Source organism: Marmota marmota, unplaced genomic scaffold, assembly GCF_001458135.2.
Source record: "Marmota marmota marmota unplaced genomic scaffold, marMar, whole genome shotgun sequence".
Classification (NCBI taxonomy): domain Eukaryota; kingdom Metazoa; phylum Chordata; class Mammalia; order Rodentia; family Sciuridae; genus Marmota; species Marmota marmota.
The window spans coordinates 4,101,842-4,121,633 of NW_026000103.1; the positions used below are offsets into that span (position 1 = coordinate 4,101,842).

Consider the following 19,792-nt stretch of genomic DNA (forward strand, 5'->3'; position numbering starts at 1 on the left):
ATTTCTTCTAGAAATTCTTCTTCTTGCCCTTTTTGTTACTGCCTGACCAAAGTGATACTTCCTTTTCTCATAGAAATAAGCATTTCAAATCCAGCTGTCAGGGGAAAAAAGACTGGAAGGAAAAAGGCCAATACTATCAGTCATTGTCTCTGAGATTATCATTAATTTCTGCTTCTTTACATTTGGCTACACTTTTCGGATTATCTATAGCTAAAATATATTATTTGGGGAGTTATTAAATGAAAAGTACATGTGTGTACTTGCAGATTGATGTGCCTAAGGAGTTGAATGTTGCCAGTTCTAGTTGCAGGTTCCTTGGTTCTATATAGTGGAACAACGTGCGTGTGGTCTGTATAGTCATGTATCTATCAGCAATGGGAACACTTCAGAATACCAAGTCATGATTGCGTGAACATGGTAGAGTGTACTGTATACTAGCCTGCTACCTACCTAGGCTACATAGATATAGTCTGTTGCTCTTAAGCTGCAGACCTTGGCAACATGTTACTGCACTGAATACCATAGGCAATATCTGTGTCTCTAAGTACAGAAAAAGGTGCAGTAAAAATACAGAATAAAAGGTTTTAAAAAATGGTATACCTGTGTAGGACACTTAATGTGAATGAAGCTTGCAGAACTGGAAGTTGTTTTGGGTGAGTGAGTGAGTGGTGAGTGAATGTGAAGGCCTGGAACATTACTATAAACTGCAGAATTTATAGACACTGTGCAACTTAGGCTACACTAAAACTATAAAAATTATTTCTTTAATAATTATCTGTGGCTTACTGCAAATTTTTTTAAATTATAAACTTTTTATTTTTTTAAAATTTTGACTCTTGTAATGATACACAGCTTAAAACACAAACATAGCTGGGCCAGTGGTGCTCATAATCTCAGCAGTTTGGGAGGTTGAGGCAGGAGGATCATGAGTTAGTTCAAAGCCAGCCTCAGCAACTTAGCAAGGCCTTAAGCAACTTAGGTAGACCCTGTCTCAAAAAGAAAAATATAAAAAGGGCTGTGGATGTGCTATCCCACTCCTCAGTCTATACCAAATGACCTAAAAACAGCATACTACAGGGACACATCCTTATCAATGTTTATAGCAGCACAATTCACAATAGCTAAATTGTGGAACCAGCCTAGATGCCCTTCAGTTGATGAGTGGATAAAGAAAATGTGGTGTATATACAAAGTGAAATATTATTCAGCATTAAAAGAGAATAAAATCATGGCATTTGCAGGTAAATGGATGGAGCTGGAGAATGTAATGCTAAATGAAATTAGCCAATTCCAAAAAACCAAATACTGGATAATTTCTCTGATTTAAGGATGCTGATTCATAATATGCTGCAATGTGGAGGGGTGGGGGTGGGGTGGGGTGGGAGGATTAAATGAACTCTAGACAGGGCAAAGGAGAAAAGGGGAAGGAGGGGAAGAGAGGGAGCATAGGGGTAGGAAAGACAGTGGAATGTGTTGGTTATCGTTACCCTAAGTACATGTATGAAGACATGAAAGATATGACTCTACTTTGTGTACAACCAGAGATATGAAAAATTATGAATTGTAAAGCATTCTGTTGTCATATATACCAAATTAAAATTTAAAAAATTTTTTAAAAATTGCACCTTAAAAAAAAAAGGTGGGGCTGGGGATGTGGCTCAGTGGTTAAGCATCCCTGGGTTTAATCCCCAGTATCAAAAAACAAACAACCCTCCCCACTTCCCCAAGTATAGTATACATCTATACAAAAAAAAATTGTTATGTATGTATTATGTATGTGTGTGTGTGTATATATATATATAAACTTTAAAAAATTTTTAACATTTTTATTTTTTTAAACTTTTTTTGTTAAAAACTAGTATGCAGGGTTGGGAGTGTGGCTCAGTGGTAGAGTGCTCACCTTACACATGGGAGACACTGGGTTCGATCCTCAGCACCACATAAAATTATAATAAAGTGGGGTTGGGGCTGTGGCTCAGCAGTAGCGCACTTTCCTGGCATGTGTGAGGCACTGGGTTCAATTCTCGGTACTGCATATAAATAAATAAAGGTCTACCAACAACTGAAATATATATATATATANATATATATATATATATATATAGATAAAGATAAAATAAAGGTATTATGTCCATCTACAACTAAAACAAAAACAAAAACTAGCATGCAGATATACACATTAGCCTAGGCCTATGCAGGGTCAGAATCATCAATATCTGGGTCTTCCAAGTCCACATTTTGCCCCACTAAAAGGTCTTCATGGGCAATAACACATGGAGACATCTTCTATGATAATAATGTTTTCCAGAATTCCTCCCCGAAGCGCCTGCCTGAGGCTCTTCTTGAGGAGTTCTTTCTCTTTTTAGAAATATGCTCATGGTGGCTTACATGGCTTTTTGTTTTCCCCATCATAGATTTGCTTGCAAGCAGATAATGTACCATGAACATTCCTCTCTATTAATGAAAACCATTCCATTTCAGGGTCTACATTCCCAATATTTTAAGGAGCTTCTTGAGATCTTCAGAAGCTTCTGCTAAAACCCTCCACTGTGAATCTTCTTGGGAGTTGTTGTTCTTTTTCATCTTCTGCAGTTTTTTCCTCTTGTCTCTTTTTCAGCCATGTGTTTACTAGATGTTTTTTGGCTTCATCATAGTCTTTGGGACCACCAATGTATATGTTGTCCGTTGTTGACTAAAGCAGTTGTTAGGCAGCATGTGACTCCACAGCACTCTCAGCCACTTGGTGTTGGATTGGTGGTGGGTATTGTCCTTGATGCCCTACTCATGGGACTGCTGGTTTTCCAAGGCAATAGTTGTCTTTCTAGCTTAAATGGCAGAAGGGACTCAACATTGATGTCATTATTGCCACTCGGTTCTTCACTTCTACCCTGTATATACATTCTGTGGGCATGTTTTTATTATTGCTCATCAGTGTAGTTGTGCAATGGAAATGGATTCACAGGGGAGTGGTAGGGAGCACTGCAGAGGGATTTCCAATTTTCCTCTATCATGTCTATGTAGTTAAGTGGGGAATGCAAAACAAACATGAGCCTATTACATGACTGATGCTTACGGCTTTCTAATTCATTAATTTTTTTTCCAGTACTAGGGATAAAATTCAGGACCTCACATATGCTAGGCAAGTGTTCTACCACTGAGCTACATCCCTAACCCTTTCATAAGGTTCTTAACATGTGAAGTGGCTGCAGTGGTGCATGACCATAATTCCAGAGACTTTGAGGCCAAGGCAGGATGATTCCAAGTTGGAGACCAGCCTCAGCAATTTAGCGAAACTCTGTCTCAAAATAAAAAATAAAAAGAATATAGGACTGGGGATGTATCTCAGTGGGGAAGCACTCTTGGGTTCAATACCCAGTACCAAAAAAAAAAAAACAAAACAACAAAAACAAAAAAAACTTAAAACAGTTCTTTATGTGGTTTTTAAATATTACTTCCAGTTGGAGGAATTCCTCTAAACCATATTATAGTTACTTGGAAAAATTGTATAGAAATCTAGTATTAGGAGATTGTTGTGTCACAATTTAAATATGACCTTGGGGCTAGTATTTTAACCTCTGAGCTTTGTTATCCTTTTCTGTAAAATGGGAATGCCGATAACATTTTCCATAAAGGTAGCTGTGAGGATATATGAACATCTCTTGTAAACCCGTATACATTTCATTTATTGACTAAGCTACTCTTGCCAGACTACCTAAATTAGAATGGAGGTGATTTGGATCAAGTCCCTGAGTTCACAGCCTAGAGCCAAATTACATTTGTCCATTCTACTTGGGAGGGGGCATGTCAAAGATGTATGGTTTTAATCTTATTTTTGTGAGAGGCTATGCCTACTTTAACCCCCATAGCTTCCATTTAAAAACTTGAAAATAGTTCATTTTCTATTCCTAATTACTTGGCAGAAATTTAGAATAGAAAGAGAAACTAGTAACAACCAACCTTTCCTTTGCACTTGCAGATCAACAAAAGGGATTCTTGGGTCCTAGAGACCAAAGAAAGAATCAGCAGGAATGCCCAGGGTGAATTGATGGATTGCAGAGCCTGGCTGGTAATTACTTTCACTGAGCTAAAACATTAACTTAATACATGGGAGCAGGGCCAGATGAAAATCAGGATTTGGACCTCTTCCCCCCCCTGTGGATATCCCACACTTCCCTTTTGGAGGCAGTCTTCTCTTTGGTGGGATAGCCCTGCTTCCTTTCCTGAGGCTTGGCATGGATTTCCCCTGCCCCACCCTGGCCGACTAGAGTTGTACCTTTGTTTTCTAGATATGTGAGTGCTTAGGTCAGCCAGCTTTCTGGGGTGGCAAGAAACCACAGTTTCTCGACTATTCAGCCTATCCCTGGTATCAACTGACTTTTCTCATTCGGGGGGTTCAAATTTCTAGCTGGTGAGCTTTAGCTTTTGTTTTTTTCTCCAGTGCTGGGGATTGAACCACTGCGCACATGCTAGGAAAGCCTTTTGCCACTGAACTACACCCCTAGCCCTAGAGATTTAGCTTTTGGATTTTGGTGATGCATTCTCTCTCTCTCTCTCTCTCTCTCTCTCTCTCTCTCTTTTCTTTTTTTCTCGTGTGTGTGTGTGTGTGTGTGTGTTACTGGAGACTGAATCCAGGGGTGCTCTTTACCACCACTACATCTTCACCCTTTTTTATTTTTGGTTTTATTATTGTTGTTGTTGCCGATATTGTTTTTTCATCCTTCTTTATTTCCTTTTCCATTTTGAGACAGGATCTTGCTACATTGCCCTGGCTGGCCTTGAATTCGCAATGCTCCTAATGCAGCCTTCCTGGTCCCATTTGCCTGTAATCCACCACTCCAGGCCTTTTGTGACACTTACCAGAGGCAGACCTAGCTTTAAACTAGGTGATGCTATCATCTTTCGAGACCAAGGTGTTTTCATTTTCAAAGCTAGAATGTGTTGATTATTAATGACTTCCTGGTGTACTGTGCTAGGAAAGATTGTGAAGCCATAATGAAGTTGAAGGACATGATTATGTGGTGATATGTGTTTTCCATGGGTTGGGAGGGGCATGTATATTTTCAGATGGGCATCTGATTCATAGTACATGAGAGCTCATTTAATCCACAGTGCTTTCAGCCCAACTCTTCCACCGTATGGTCGAGAAGGTGGATTTTAGAAAGATAAAGCTATTTTCAAGCCATTAGAGCCAACAATGGGACTTGAACTCAGATTTTCTGAGTTCAAGTGCTTGTTACTTTATGGAGATAAAAACATTTGTTACCTTTAAGAAATTTAGAGAGGGTTAAATCCAAAAATCGATATTGAAGGTTAGGAACAGTGACCAACACTGAGACTTCATAACCAAAAATTGCTGTTACTCTCATCATCACCATGAGTAACTTCATTACTGCTGCTACCACCATGTGTAAGGAAGTTGGGCAGTTCTCTGTTGGGTGCCACGTTGTAGAAACCCAGCTTTTGTTAAGCAAGTATTCTACTTCTGACTCTACTTAAGAAATTTCAAGTGTTTTAACACTTAACTACCCTAGAGACTCACAAAAGGCATTGGTTGAATGTAATTAAATGGTAATTAGCAACCCTAATTTTAGATTTTGTACATTTTTTGGGGGGGTGTTTGAGTTGATTATAATTCTAACATAAAGATTTACCAAATGTGATTATGAATACACTTAAGTTAGTTCTCTTGAAGTAGCAGGCAGTCCGGAATCATGATTCCCTCTTGAACAGTTTACTCTTCTTCCTTGTATCTTTAGACATCTCTATTGAGCATGTGCTATTTCACATTTTTAAGTATCTTTGTCCTGTTAGCCCAGGACTTTACATTGGGAACTTCAGTTATAAAAGGTATTATGATGTGATTATTTGAAAGATCAGACTTTTGTGGAAGTTTTATTGGCATGTAAATATACTTATATTAGTGGATAAGAAATGAACATAAAACTATATAAAATCTTTAAGAATAAAGAAATTAAGTCAGTCATGCCTTGATTAGATAGTGCCATCCTGGTTCCATTTGTTTTATGTACTAGCTGACCCACTGGCAGTATAACTTGGTGGAATGAACATGGGCTTTGGAGTCCGATTGGTTTGAGGCTCTAATCCAAGAGCTTTGGGATTGGGTGCATTGTCTTTCTTTTTCTTAAATACCTTTCCTTATTTATTTATTTTATTGATTTATTTTTATGTGGTGCTGAGAATTGAACCCAGTGCTTCATATGTGCTTGGCGAGCACTCTACCACTGAGCCACAAAACCAGCCCAAGGTGTATTATCTTTTTGAGTTTTAGTTCTCATAAAATTTGGGATGCTATCTCCTTTGCATGGTTTCCAAATCCTAAAAGTGATTTGTTCTTGGAGATGCTCAGTAAATGTTAGCTCCTTTTCTCCTCTTAACCACAGCCTTTACCTCCCAACTGCCTTACGTGTTATTTTACAAGGATCAATTCAAGGAATAAAGGAAGTTGGAAAGTTTTAGTTTCGTACTAACATTTCCAGTGGTTTGCCTCTTAAATCATCTTACTGTAAAGGTCGTGGTTCCTATAAGCCTCACACCCTTGGGAACCAAACTCATGACAGTCATGAAGTGTCCTACTTCAAAGGATGAGAAAACCAAGCAAACCAAAAATCATGCTGTCCTCTCTGGAGCACTGTGTATGAGCATGCCTTTCCCTGGGATCAGCTTGGAACTGTGGATAACAGCATCACCGTCACCTCTTGCCGGCAGTGATGTGGAGGGTGAAGAGAACGCTCTGGGGCTGAGCTAAGGTTCTTAATTGAATGGCCGTCTGGCCTTCCCTGAGCATTCTTTTCCCTTCCAGGATTCCTGTAATTGTCATCAGATGGCTCAGTCTCCCAAATGTTTCCGGTATTGCAGTGACTTCTGGAGTGTGTTAAAAAAAAAAAAAAGGGCAGAATTAGCAGTCATTATGTGTTTGTGTCTGCTCTGTTGTGTAGATGTGTGCAGACTGGGCATCCCTGAAGAAGAGAAAAACCAGTCAGGAATGGAGTCCTCTTACTGTCTTCTCTTGCGCCTTCCCTCCTCCTCTGCTCTTTCTTTTCCTCCTGCATTGCTTTAAAGGACTCAAAGAAAAGGAAAGATGCAGGCAACATTCCCACTTCGACTACAGCCAGTCTCCCTTTCAGTCTCAGTATTTGTGGGGACCTTCATAAAGAATTGCATTTTTCTTCAGGTCAGTGAAAGGCCTTGGGGAGGTTGAGAGTTGAACTGGACAGAGAATGAACCCTAAAGGATGGTTCCCATGCATGAAGGAAAAGGGGACATTGGAGATGGATTCTGAGTTTCACCTGATAATATTCAGATGATGGAAATGATAGCATTAGTTGGCAAAGCAGATGTTCCTGTGGGAACAACAGCCCAAAGCACAGTGGTGGCAAATATGGATGCTTTTGTGGAGGAATGTGTGATACAGTTTAGCTTAATAATAAGAAAAATCATAGATTTGTGTTTGTACTTTATAAAGGGATCAGCGTAATGATTCCAATTTCAGGATGAATGTTGTCTGTAAAGTTGAGATATAGAAAGAATGGTCCGTGCACCCAAAGAGGGTTTGGCATTCTATGTGTCTTAAGGTGTTTGAATTTTACCTTCACCATAAGCCGTCAACTGAAAAGCACGAACACAAGATGTCTTGCACGTGTGTGTGTGTGTGTGTGTGTGTATTTGTATTTTTTTCATCCTTCAATCAGATAACTTGACCCTGACACTGCTTTTCAAGGAAGGGAAAAAATTGCCTAAATTAGAAAGGACAGCTAATTAAAAAAAAAAGGAAGAAAAGAGTGATTGACAGAACTAAACTCGTGTCTTATTCCCCCACTCCCCCTTGTCCCAATTCCCTAAGCAGAGACTGACAAGAGAGGTGAGGTTAGGTAAGATTGTTCAACTAGATCATGTTAGAAGATGTAAAATTGAAGAGAACTTAGACTGTTTCTTCTGATTCTAGCTGTTGGCTGAGAAATTGTACATTTTAAAAACTGCTTTGATCTACTGGTTTTTACTCACCTAACAAGTAAAATAGTTCACTGCCTTTTGGTGCCTCAGTTTGTCTAGTGGTGGAGTGTTCTCTTAGCCAGGTCCAGGTAGTGATATTGACTGTTGTGCTTCCTCATATAAAGCAGCCCTTTCATAGTTGTTACGTGGTTTTTTGAAATAATTGAGGTAAATACTAATGCGTTACCTAAAAATACTGATGTCATCTGTCCCACATCTCTTTTTCCAGGTGACTGGGGGTAGAAGGTGAGAACAGAAAGACCTTGATCTCAGCAAGGAAGATAAGAGCAATCTCATGATCAATACAAAAAAAAAATCAGTAATGATAATTGCATTCCCTTAGCAGTGATTGGTTGTATGAGCAGGGATGTAGCCAAGTCCTGGCCTATAATTTGTAAGAGGAAGACTGCTGGGAGTGGGATAGTGAAAGTTTTCCATGTGGAATGAAAAACAAATGACTGCTTGGAATGTGGCTGTGATGCTCAGAGAGGCAGTGGGCCAGGCTGGCAGCAGGAGGAGGACACCTGGGAGGAAGAAAGGTGGAGCCTGTGACATCGACACCCGGCACTGGGCGCCACCTCTGACTTCTTGTTTTATAATCTGTAACTAAGTCACACAATCCACTATATATCAGCTGAACAGTTTTCTGTTTCAAGATGTGAAAGGCATGTACCCCTTTTTAGTGGGGTTGAAAACTGGAATTGAGCCTTCCCATAGCGAGTGCTCACCACCCGGGAGACATCTTGCCGACCCTCGCGTTCTCACCGCTGTGACGTCTTGGTGAGGGCTGTGATGGGCAGACAAAGTTGATGTTTGGTTTGTCAGTTCGTTTCTGTTGTTTATAAATCGGGCACTCTTTGCTGAGGCATCTTATTTCTACTTTGGCTTGTTATGATTGATAATAAGAGAAAGAAGACTGTGAAGTATTGAGAAATAATCTAAAAAAGCATGGTGTTGTTAGAGTGGTTATTCAGTTTTCACAGTTAGGTTTGTTTTGGAGTCTGACTTTGTTGACAGTTCTGTTATTATATGAAAGCTGTTTGCTGCAGTGCATTTTCTGTTTTAGTTAAGAAACCTCACTTTATTTCCTAAGATGCATTATAATTAGGACTGTTTGGTACTGAGAATCTTTTCTCACTTAATACTCCTAATGAGATACAAATGTTCTAAATGTCCTTATGAGTGGATTATATTTAGAGAGGAATCCACTTATTTTAGCTAACTAATCCCTTTGCTTTTGAATCATACATCCTTATTAGGCTCTCACGTTCCTGTTCCATATGGAATGCCTTGTGAAATCAGACCTCAGCGAGCAGTGTTATTAACTTTCAGGGTCAGTGGTACTGAAAATGTCAATGAAGTTTGTTGGCTCTACATATCTTGTTTTTATAGCACTCTTCTTTTTTTACACACTCATGATAAATACAAGTCTTTCCCTATTCCTGTAAAGTGAATCTTATTTCTTAGTTGGTTCTCTTTTGGTATTTATGTTTCTATTCACTAGGACAAAATAACTGGATCTATTTTAGCTTTTCCACTCAACTCTTCTGGCTCCTTCTGCAGTCTGGAATTGTCTTCCTAGCTCCTTATATCTGTGGATGTTGTACATCCTTGTTCTTTTGTTAGAAACCTGAAAATGTCTCAGTGGAATTACTGGACATTTGATGATGCTGTTGAGTCGTAGTGAATAAGATTTGTGTGACACCTCCAAGTCGGTGTTAAATAAACCTTCCCAGTGATGGTTTCCTCTCTTGAGAAAGGTAAATGAGTTAGTGATGAAGTTTTGAAGAACTTGCCTGTAGGTGTACTCTTGAGTTCAAATTCAGGCTTCACTGCTTACAGTTTGCATGTTCTTAGACAAGTTATGTGACTTCTTTATGTTTGGTATTCTATACAATAGGGATCATAATGCCACTTACCTTGTAGGTTGTCATGAGGATCCTATGAGAAAATTCATGCAAACTCTTATAGTAGTGCCTGGTGCATTCTAAGCATATAGATGATATGATAGTATGTAGTTGAATTTTAAAAAAATTTTTTAAAAAATGTTTTTATTAGTGCATTATAGCTATACATGATAATGGAACTCATTTTGATATAATCATACATGCATGGACTATAATATGCTTCATTTCTTCTTTCTTTCTTCCTTTTTTTTTGGGGGGGGGAGTACCAGAGATTGAACTCAGGGGCACATGACTACTGAGCCACATCCCCAGTCCTATTTTGTATCTTATTTGGAGACAAGGTCTCACTGAGTTGTCTTGCTTTTGCTGAGGCTGGCTTTGAACTCTCTCCTCCTGTCTCAGCCTCCCTAACCACTGAGATTATAGATATACACTATTGCGCCCAGCTAATTTGCTGTGCCATTTCAATCCCCAGGACTTCCATATTCTCTCCTTCTTCCCTTCCTCTACTTGTCTTCCTTCTATGTATTTATATGTTGCTCTTTTCATTGGTACATCATAATTATACATATAAGTACAATTCATTGTGATATATTCATACGTGCACATGGCATAGTTCAGTTGATTTCATTTTGCAGTCTCTCCTCTTCCCCACCCTCCTCCCCCTGATTTTCTTCCTCCACTCTACTGTTCTTCCTTCTATTTTCATGAGAGCCCCCCTTTTTATTTCTTATTTCTCTCTAGCTTCCACATATGAGAGAAAACATTCAGCCCTTGACTTTCCGAGTCTGGCTTTCTAGTGGAATTTTTTTAATTAATTAATATAATTAATGTAATTATATTACAGATGGACACAGTATCTTTATTTTTTTAATGTGGTGCTGAGGATCGAACCCAGTGCCTCAGACGTGCTAGGCAAGCACTCTATCACTGAACCACAACCCTACCCCATCTGATGGAATTAAAGAAATACTTTAAGTAATTTTCTCCTTTGGTCTTCATAACCACCCTTGAAGAAGATGATACTGTCTTATCTGTATTCTCTATTTTATAGAGAATGTCACAGAAACACAGTGTCAGTATATTATTTTATTATTAATAACAGTTGGAATTATAGTCTGAATTTTTCCTCTAATCTGTTACACTTGACTGTGAATTGGGTCTTTAGGAAGTTGCCCTGGTTCTGTGGTGTTATCAGAAGATATAGACAGGAAGGGCATCATTCCCGTTTCTTTAATGTGGCCCATTGGTGTCCCAATTTATTCATTTTAACATCATTTGTTTATTAAATACATATATTTTTCATTTTACACGGTTTCAATATACATAATTTTCTTTTCCTGTGGCTAATTAAATATGCCAGTCCTCCCACAATAGTATAGTCTAATTTTTACTTATCACATTATATGAATGGTAATTGTATAAAGCTCTTTCTGTTATATGGTTCATATACCTACAGCAAAGCATGTAGCTGAGTTGCCTACTTGTTTTCTGTAGTAAACCTGTGTAACATTTCATAAAAATGGACAATTGAAAGAGGGAATTGGTCAACAAAGATCAAAGTGCAGCAAAGAAATGAAAAAATGTCCACATTGAAAGAGAAATTTGAACTAATTGTAATTAGGATTCTGGAGAAAAATTGCTGACCAAGGGAACATCAACCCTGTTAGTGGTCTTTATGCATGCAGTCAGGGGAACTTGGTGATGGGTAACTGACTTGGTATAAATTAGGAGAATGGTCATATTGAGAACAATGAAGATGTAACAGAGGAAAGGATCAGGCAAAGTTTTTCCCATTAAAGCAACTCTCAGAGATATCATATGAGTGGGAAAACACAAAGGACAAAATGTTGTAAGTTAACCCAAACTTAGAACTTATACCCGTCCATCAAGACATAGGAAGATACAAAGTGGGAGGAAGACAGCACTATTCAAACTACTATTATAAGCACTTTTAAAATTTTTTTCAGTACTGAGGATTGAATCCAATACTGAAATATATGCTTTTTTTTTTTTTTTTGTAGCAGGGAGGGGTGAAATCTCACTAAGTTACTGAGGCTGGCCTAAAACTGAGTTGCTGGACTTACAGGTATATGCCAATGTGCCTGGCCAACACTTTTTAAACATTTTTAAAAAATACTTATTTTTATTGGACACAATACCTTTATTTTATTTATTTATTTTTATGCGGTGCTGAGGATGAAACCCAGCACCTCGCACGTGCTAGGTGAGCACTCTATTGCTGAGCCACAACTCTAGTCCCACCAACACTTTTTAAATAAATAAAACACTTCAATTCTCAGAGTTTCTAATGATTTAAATTACAGTACACTAGATATTTTAATTGTTAAAATTTCTTTACATTTATAGCAGATAGAAAGTTTTTAATGTTCTGAAAACAAAATTTTTAAGAGTCATAGAACAATCATAATTTTTCTATTGATTATTCAGATTGCTTTTCATGGCCCAGAGTGGTGGCACATACCTGTAATCCCAGCAACTTGGGTGGTTGAGGCAGGAGGATCACATGTTTGAGGTTAGCTTGGACAGTTTAGTGAAACCCTGTTTCAAAATAGAAAACAAAGTCTGATGTAGCTCTGTGGTATGGAGCTTTCCTGGCATGCACAAAACTTTGGTACTGCAAAAGAAAAACAAACAAACAAACAAAAAGATGGCTTTGCATGGATTCAGCTTGCATGATCATTTTAATAGTTTTATATTACAATGCAAAATGCCTGAATTTATTAGGCTAAGTAGGCAGTTTTAAAAGTGATGGGGATACACTGATGTATACAGAAAACATACCTTTAGGAAACAGTTTTTTCCAACATAGATTTATTGTCTGTCATGTAACAGGGTGAGTACATATATACATGTAGGAAAAAGTCCTTTTCTCAAAGAATTTGCATTTCAGTTCACTGATGAGAGAGAGACAAGATCATTATACTACAGCCTATGATATGTGTGATGGAGTTCTTTGAACACAATGACAAGGGAAATGCCTGGCATCATAAGGTCCTGTAGGAAGTGCATCCAGCTTATAGCCCGAGGAATATGAGGAGTGGGAGAGACAAAGAGACATCCTGGGGGACTTAGTTTGGAAAGGCTATGTTGAAGAGGAGGATGGTGATAAGAAACTTCTACATGAAGAGCACAGGACATTTAAAAAAGTTGAGTGTTGCTGGAGTATGTAGTCTAGCAAGTTAGCAGCCATATCAGCAATGCCATGAAACTTATAGGCAACAGATTTTTAGGATTTTCCCCAATTTTCTTTTAAACTCAAGTATAATTTATGCACAATAAAATTGACGCATTTTACTGTATAGTTTGGCACGTTTGATCTAAGTCCTGAAACTACCACAATCAGGATGAAGAACAGTTTCATTACCCCTAAAATCTCTCCGTGCTTTGGAGTGACTGACTAATCTCTCCTCCTACCTCAGACTCTGGAAACCCCTGATTTGTATTCTATCCCTGTAGAGTTTTGCCTTTTCCATCGTCTCATATAAATGAAATCATACAGTATGTAATCTTAAGCCTGGCTCTTTCAGTTACCATGATACTTTGAGATTTATCCATGTTTCATGTAAGAGCCTTTGGAACTATCTGAGATTTGATGGGAGGATGGATTTGAGAGAGCTTTTGTTGTAACTTATCCAGCTGCTAATGGAGTAGAGGGAGTAGGGCTGCAAAATAGGGGCTTGGTTTGAGAATTATATAGGAGTTGAAATTAGTCTCACCCTAGGTTGGGCCTATAGGAGTAGCAACAGGTGGGAAACAGGAGGCCCTGCATGTTGGACATGTTGAGGCTTAAGATTGTGGGGGTTATCTTGAGGTGAGCCCAGTAGGGTGTGGTGTGTATGATGGAGTTGCTTTCTCTCCTTCCTTATCCTCTGATCTATGTCTAAATCAAATTTGCTGGGCATGTTCTTGCTTAATTAAAGGGTTCCCTTTTCTCTTCATCCTACCACATCACCACCAAGGATTTACTCCCATTTCCTTGCTTTTGGATTATGGAACTGTTGCTGCATCAACTTGTCATTTTTTCAAGGACTGTCAGCTAACTCAGTTCATCTGCACAAGTAGTAGTAGAAAAAATATCACTAGAAAAGTTATGGTTTGCTTGGCCTTTGGAGCTTCAGGTCAGAGTTCTGTTGTCACAAACTAGCCACAGGCTAATATTTTTTTTTCTTGCCAGAAGGGTTTCCAGAAACTGTTTTTATGTGTGTGCAGGATGCTGGGGATCGAACCCAGGGCCTTGCAAATGCTAGGCAAATGCTCCACCATTGAGTTACATTCCCAGCATGTATTTTTTTGAGGATACAGCATTTGAACCAGATTGAACCCTATGGAAAGAAGGAACATAGGTGAAGGAACATAATATTACCTATCTGTAGGCTGTGTTGGTCTCATCTTTTGTGCATACAGTTTAGGTGTGGTTCTGAAGCTGCATCAGGTCAAGAGGAGAATTCTGTGCTTAATTAATATGGTCTATTTTTGGCCTAGGGGAAGCACCCTGGGAAGTGGTGGGAAGTAGTTGCCCATCCCAGGAAGAACAATGTAGAGAAGGCTGGGATTGTGGCTCGGTGGTAGAGTACTTGCCTAGCACAGGCGGGACCCGGGTTCGATCCTCAGCACCACATAAAAAAATACAAGGCATTATGTTGTGTCCATCTGTACCTAAAAAAATAAATATTAAAAAAAAAGATCAGAAGAACAATGTAGAGAAAGGTGATTGGGTGTAGATGTCTACACCCAAAAGATAACTGGATAAAAAATAAGCCTGTTGGGCTGGGGTTGTAGCTCAGTGGTAGAGTGATAACCTAGCATGCGTGAGACACTGGGTTCAGTTCTTAGCACCACATACAAATAAGTAAATAAAGGTCCATCAACGACTAAAAAAATTAAAAAGAAAAACAAACCTGTGACCATAATTACAGCTAATATAGCATTTTATCCTCAGGACAGCTCTGTGAGATGTAAAGAGCATTATTCTTCTTTTACAGGTGGGGAACACAAAGTGAGGCCTAAGAAGGTCAAGTAACTAGCTGAGTCAGGTAGCTAGTGCCTGCAGAGCTGGGATTCAAACCTAGGCTGGCTGGCTCCAGAGTTCATGCTTTTCTGTATTTTAACCATGCTGCATTTGAGCTGTATATTAGTAGTACCTGAAGGAGTTAAGGGAAATAATTTAGTTGACAGTCACAGTGGCATATACCTGTAATCCCAGTGGTAATCCCAGTGGTAATCCCAGCAACTCAGAAGTCTGAGGCAGGAGAATCACAAGTTTGAGACCAACCTCAGCAAATTAGCAAGACCCTAAGCAATTTGGTGAGACACTGTCTCAAAATAAAAAAAGTTAAAAGGTCTGGGGATGGGGCTCAGTGGTAAAGTGTCCCTGGGTTCAATCCCCAGTAATATTTAGTTTCTCTGTCCTTCATTTTACACTTAAAAGGATTGAAGTCTAGAGAGGACTCCAGTTGACTGGCTGAAGATCACAGATGTTGAGGGAGAAAGAGTTTGTTCTCTTCCTGTCCAGGGCTCTGCAAAGTTTTAGACCTTTGTCTTGTTGCATGTCAGTTATTGCTAAAGTATGCAGACTGGCACAATTGGTGTTTAATTCTATCCATTCCCTTGGCCTCCACTCTTTTGCCTGGGAATGTGTTAATCTGCTCTCTTCCTGTCCCCTCTCCCAGTTATTATTCTCAAGGGAATGACTGTTAACCGTTCTTTAACCTGTCCTCTTGAATCATTGATTGCCTGACCATTTGCTCTTTTCAGTCTCTTCCCATTAGCAGGTAAGGGAGGAGAGAACCTGTCCAACCAGTTGGATAGAGTTGAGTTTGGGGATGGGGGAGGAGAAGGGGACCACTGTAGGTTTGGGGCTTATTGCATGCAGATCAAAGACTTTGCTGGTGTTTGTGGTTTTGATTCTTCTGCCCCACCTGTATCACAGTCATCATTGCCTGGGCTTCAACCTGTGCTCAGTCCTCTATGCTTACTGCAGGGTGCCTCCCCCTCTCTTCAGTTGGGGTTCAGATCTACAGGATTCACCGGGGATAATTTGCTCACCCCAGGCATCGGTTCTCATGGTACCTTGACCCAGGGCATCTAGACAGGAAAGGGAGCTCTTGCCTCACCAGTTTACATTTCATAATTGTTATAACTTTATTTTGGGGAGCCATAGTTTGGGGAATAAGTTCATTTGTAAAAGATGTTTGGATTCTTTTTTAAAAAATTCTCTTTTATGCTGGATGTTAAGGCACATGCCTATAATCCTGGTGACTTGGGAGGCTAAGGCAGGAGGATGGGAAGTTTGAGGCCAGTCTTGGTAATTTAGTTTCAAAATAAAAAATAGAAATAGCTGAGGGTATGGCTCGATGGTAGAGCACCCCTGGGTTCAATCCCCAGTAACCCCCATCCCACAAAATACTCTTGTGTGCAGATTTTTTCGAAGACAAACTTGATTCTTTTTCTCCTTTCATTCCTTCATTTTGTACTGGGTCTTTGTATGTTAAAATTTAAGACCCATTCTGGTTTCTTCCACTTACCCAGAAAGTTGAATGTAATGTATTGTGGTTACCATTCTCTAGTGGCCTTTTCTCTTTCTCCCCTTTTTCTGTAATTAAGAATGTGCTCCCCAGTTTCAACTCAAAATACCTGAAAAGACTCCTTGTTTAGTTAAGGAAAGCAAATTTCCTCAGGTAATTTCCCATATGTTTTCTGTAGAAACTGGCACGTACTTCTTTGTATTTTATCCCCATCAAATGAGATCCTTAGAAGAGCAATCAGCTAGTCTGAGCCATTGGAATCTTGTTGCCTGCATTTTTCATGGGTAATTTTAACTCTTCTGGTGCTGTCCAGGAACATTTGCTTCTTCCCTTCACAAGGGAAGGTGTCTGCGTCATGATTGCTGCGTTGTTTCCTCTGATGGCTGTTGAGCATGGCCATTGAGTGCTAGGACTGTACTTCCAAATAGGTCCATGTGCCCAAAGGTATATTTACCTTCAAGGCCCAGGGAAGAGCCCTGGAAATTTGTTTATGAGGTCATCATTTTTGTAAAGTTCATATATATTTTTGCATGCTTTTTCTATTATTATTATTATTTAGAGTTGGGATTGAACCCAGGGCCTCACACAATGATGCTAAGCATGTGCTCTACGGTTGAGCTACATTTCAGCCCCTGCATGCTTTTTATAAAAGAAATTCCTTCATAGTTTGCAAGCTTTAGGCCTTACCAGCCTGCCCCCACTCTTCAAGACATGTATTGCAAAGATCTGCATCACCTTAAGTCATCTCCTAACCCACTTACTTTTCTGTGGCCTAAATCCGTTCAGTTGTGGTATAACTTCTTATAATTCTGGCCTCTGTGAAGTGCAGAAAAGTCCCCAGTCAAGTGTGAAACAGTAGGTGAATGCCCTGACAGAACCCTTGCCAGTGGAATACTTTGAGACACGGGCAGACTAATCTTATTGGTGTCCAGACTGGGGTTCCGCACATTGAGTTTAAGGTTATAGTTCTTTCTCTAAAGTAAAAGCATATTCCTTTAAAAAAAAATACCCTGGAAGCTGTCTCTAAGAAATTCTATGCAGTGATTCTCTTAATCTCACAGGCTTAAAATTTTCCCCTACTCCCTTCATTCTGCAAAACCCTAAATAGATTGTTGTGCATTGTCTCTTGGAATCACCCCTTAAAAAACCAAAAAACAAAACCCCAAACAGAACAGTCTCAAAATGATGGCTGTGGAGTTGGAGGTCTGGGGATTGGTTTGTAAGTGAATTCCTATCACTCTTTTACTCCTCTTCATTCTCAGTGCTCCATTCTAGGTTTGTTACAGTCACTGGTCACATCACCTTCAAGTTCTTCCAGGACACTCCGCCTGTTGGCGTTGGAGGCTTTAAAAGCATCTCTGATGTAACCACTGTTCAGCCCCCAAACTCCTTCCATTCCAGAGTCTGGTCAGAGTAAGCCCTGACTGTGTGCTCAAGGCTGCTTGAGTGTAAGCCAGCTTCCCCTGCCACTGGCTTCTCTCCCTTTATATGCAGCGTGACAGCCACTTTGTCTCCCAGGTCCACCTCTTATTTTGCAGTCCTTTTCTTGAGGCACTTATCACTTTGTTATGTAATGCTCCAAACTAGATTTAAGAAATTCTCCAGAGTACTTTCTTATTTTTACCAGTCGTAGGTACCCAAATACTCAGAAAAAAAAATGTACAACAAACTCATACAAAGACCTTAGGGCCACATCCCTCCCAACACATCAAACACTTAAGTGTTGACACTGAGCAGCTATAGGCTTGGGACCTGTGTTTCCTCCTCTCTAGTAGAACGGTGAAGCAGTACAGTCTCCTGGACTGGAAAGAAGAACATGATTGTTTCTTATTCTTGTGATGCTTTCCTTCACTTTCTATAGGAGTTTCTAAATTGGTTTAACCAAAAGTTTTGAATTTTTGTCAACCTCACTAGAAAAAGAAACTTGGATGCTTGTTCCATTATACTACTAACTTAAGCTGTCACTGTTTGACTTTTTTAATTCTTAAAAAAAGATTCCAGTGCTTTTAAGTATGTATCAAAAATTTTTACAAATTTCAAAGAATTTTAAAGTTTATATTTGGAAAACTTACAATATACTTTTGACTAATTGGGTTGTTGTACAACCAAGATTAGTGAAGATGGATGCAATTTGAACATGACTTTAATATTTCGCTTGAATTACTTTAACATTTCTAGAAAGCATGCAAGGAAGGTGAATATTGTAATAGTTTAAAGTAGAGGCTTAATTTGTGAATTAATTTTTAATTTGAGTTTGTTGTATAGATACTAAGATCAGATGTTAGGTAAATAATATAAAATCAGCGCATATTGTTGGAAGCTTTTGTTAGCTCTTCCCAAATAGATCTTAAATCTAAATCAGTATTAAATTTGTCTAAAATAGTGAAATTGTTTCCTTAGACAACCTGAGCTTTGGGTAAATTTGTAGATTCTTGAACTTGTAGTATGCAGAAGTATAAGCTTAGATATGATACAAGCATAAACCATTTTTATTTGCATAATTTGTCTCTTCAGCATAAATGTTGTACTTGTTAAATAAAACTGTTGTCCTGAAAATCAGATTTTGGTTGTCTGAGTATTTGTGGGACTGGAGGAGGTTTTAGGGTTATGTTTGTGTTTAGATTAAATTTGAATGGTAAGTTAAGATTTATAGTGAGCAATGTGCAGAGTGTTTTATTTACATTTTCAAAGCCTGGGAATAAAAGCAACATCTGAATTTGATCTTTGGGAACCAACCAAGTTCAGGAAATATGACATAATTCTATTTTAATTGTCTTCCTTAATTGCACCTTACTTCTGTTTATTTGCAAGTTGTGTATTTAAGACATTAACGTATTTAGTACTCTGTTATTGGATATATTTAACTTTTTACTAGAGTCATACTTTCAGAATTTTGAACTCTGAAAACAGGAGCAACATAAGACCTGCCTGTACTTAAAGTACTGAGTGGTTACACTCTGATTGTTTCAGAATATGAAACACACACTCCTGGTTTACTTCAGAGTAAATGCTTCTTAGAATTAGTCCTATTTAGTTTCTGAGGCAGACTGTTTAATTATTCATTCATTCATTAATATACCCCCCCCAAATACTTGTCAAGTCTACTCTTTGTGCTAGGAACTACAGTGGATACAGTGGGGAACAAAACAGAAACATTTCTCACCCTCAGAGTAACTGAATCTAGAAGGGGAGAAAATGAAGAAACTAGGCACCAATAGTGGCATATACTAGGACAAATGCTAAGGGCTATGGGGACCCTAAGATCAGAGACCCGTCAGCACATGCAGAAGTGGTGTTGAGAGACTTCCAGGAGGAAGTGACACTTCT

At 38.9% G+C, this 19,792-nt stretch overlaps 1 protein-coding gene across 9 annotated transcripts in view; it reads left to right on the plus strand.

Annotated features, from left to right (window-relative positions):
• Positions 1–19,792, plus strand: part of Bnc2 (basonuclin 2) — a 385,553-nt gene that overhangs the window by 32,704 nt on the left and 333,057 nt on the right. For 2 of the 9 annotated variants that reach the window (XM_048783913.1, XM_048783914.1), the window contains exon 1: positions 3,841–4,066. The exons of 2 other annotated variants lie outside the window; for them this stretch is intronic. In XM_048783913.1, the coding sequence (XP_048639870.1) occupies positions 4,046–4,066 (21 nt within the window). In that variant the 5' untranslated portion in view covers positions 3,841–4,045. Of the gene's footprint in view, positions 1–3,839; positions 4,067–19,792 lie in introns of those variants that run through there. 5 more of the 9 variants (XM_048783912.1, XM_048783922.1, XM_048783915.1 and 2 more) reach the window with 3 other exon arrangements.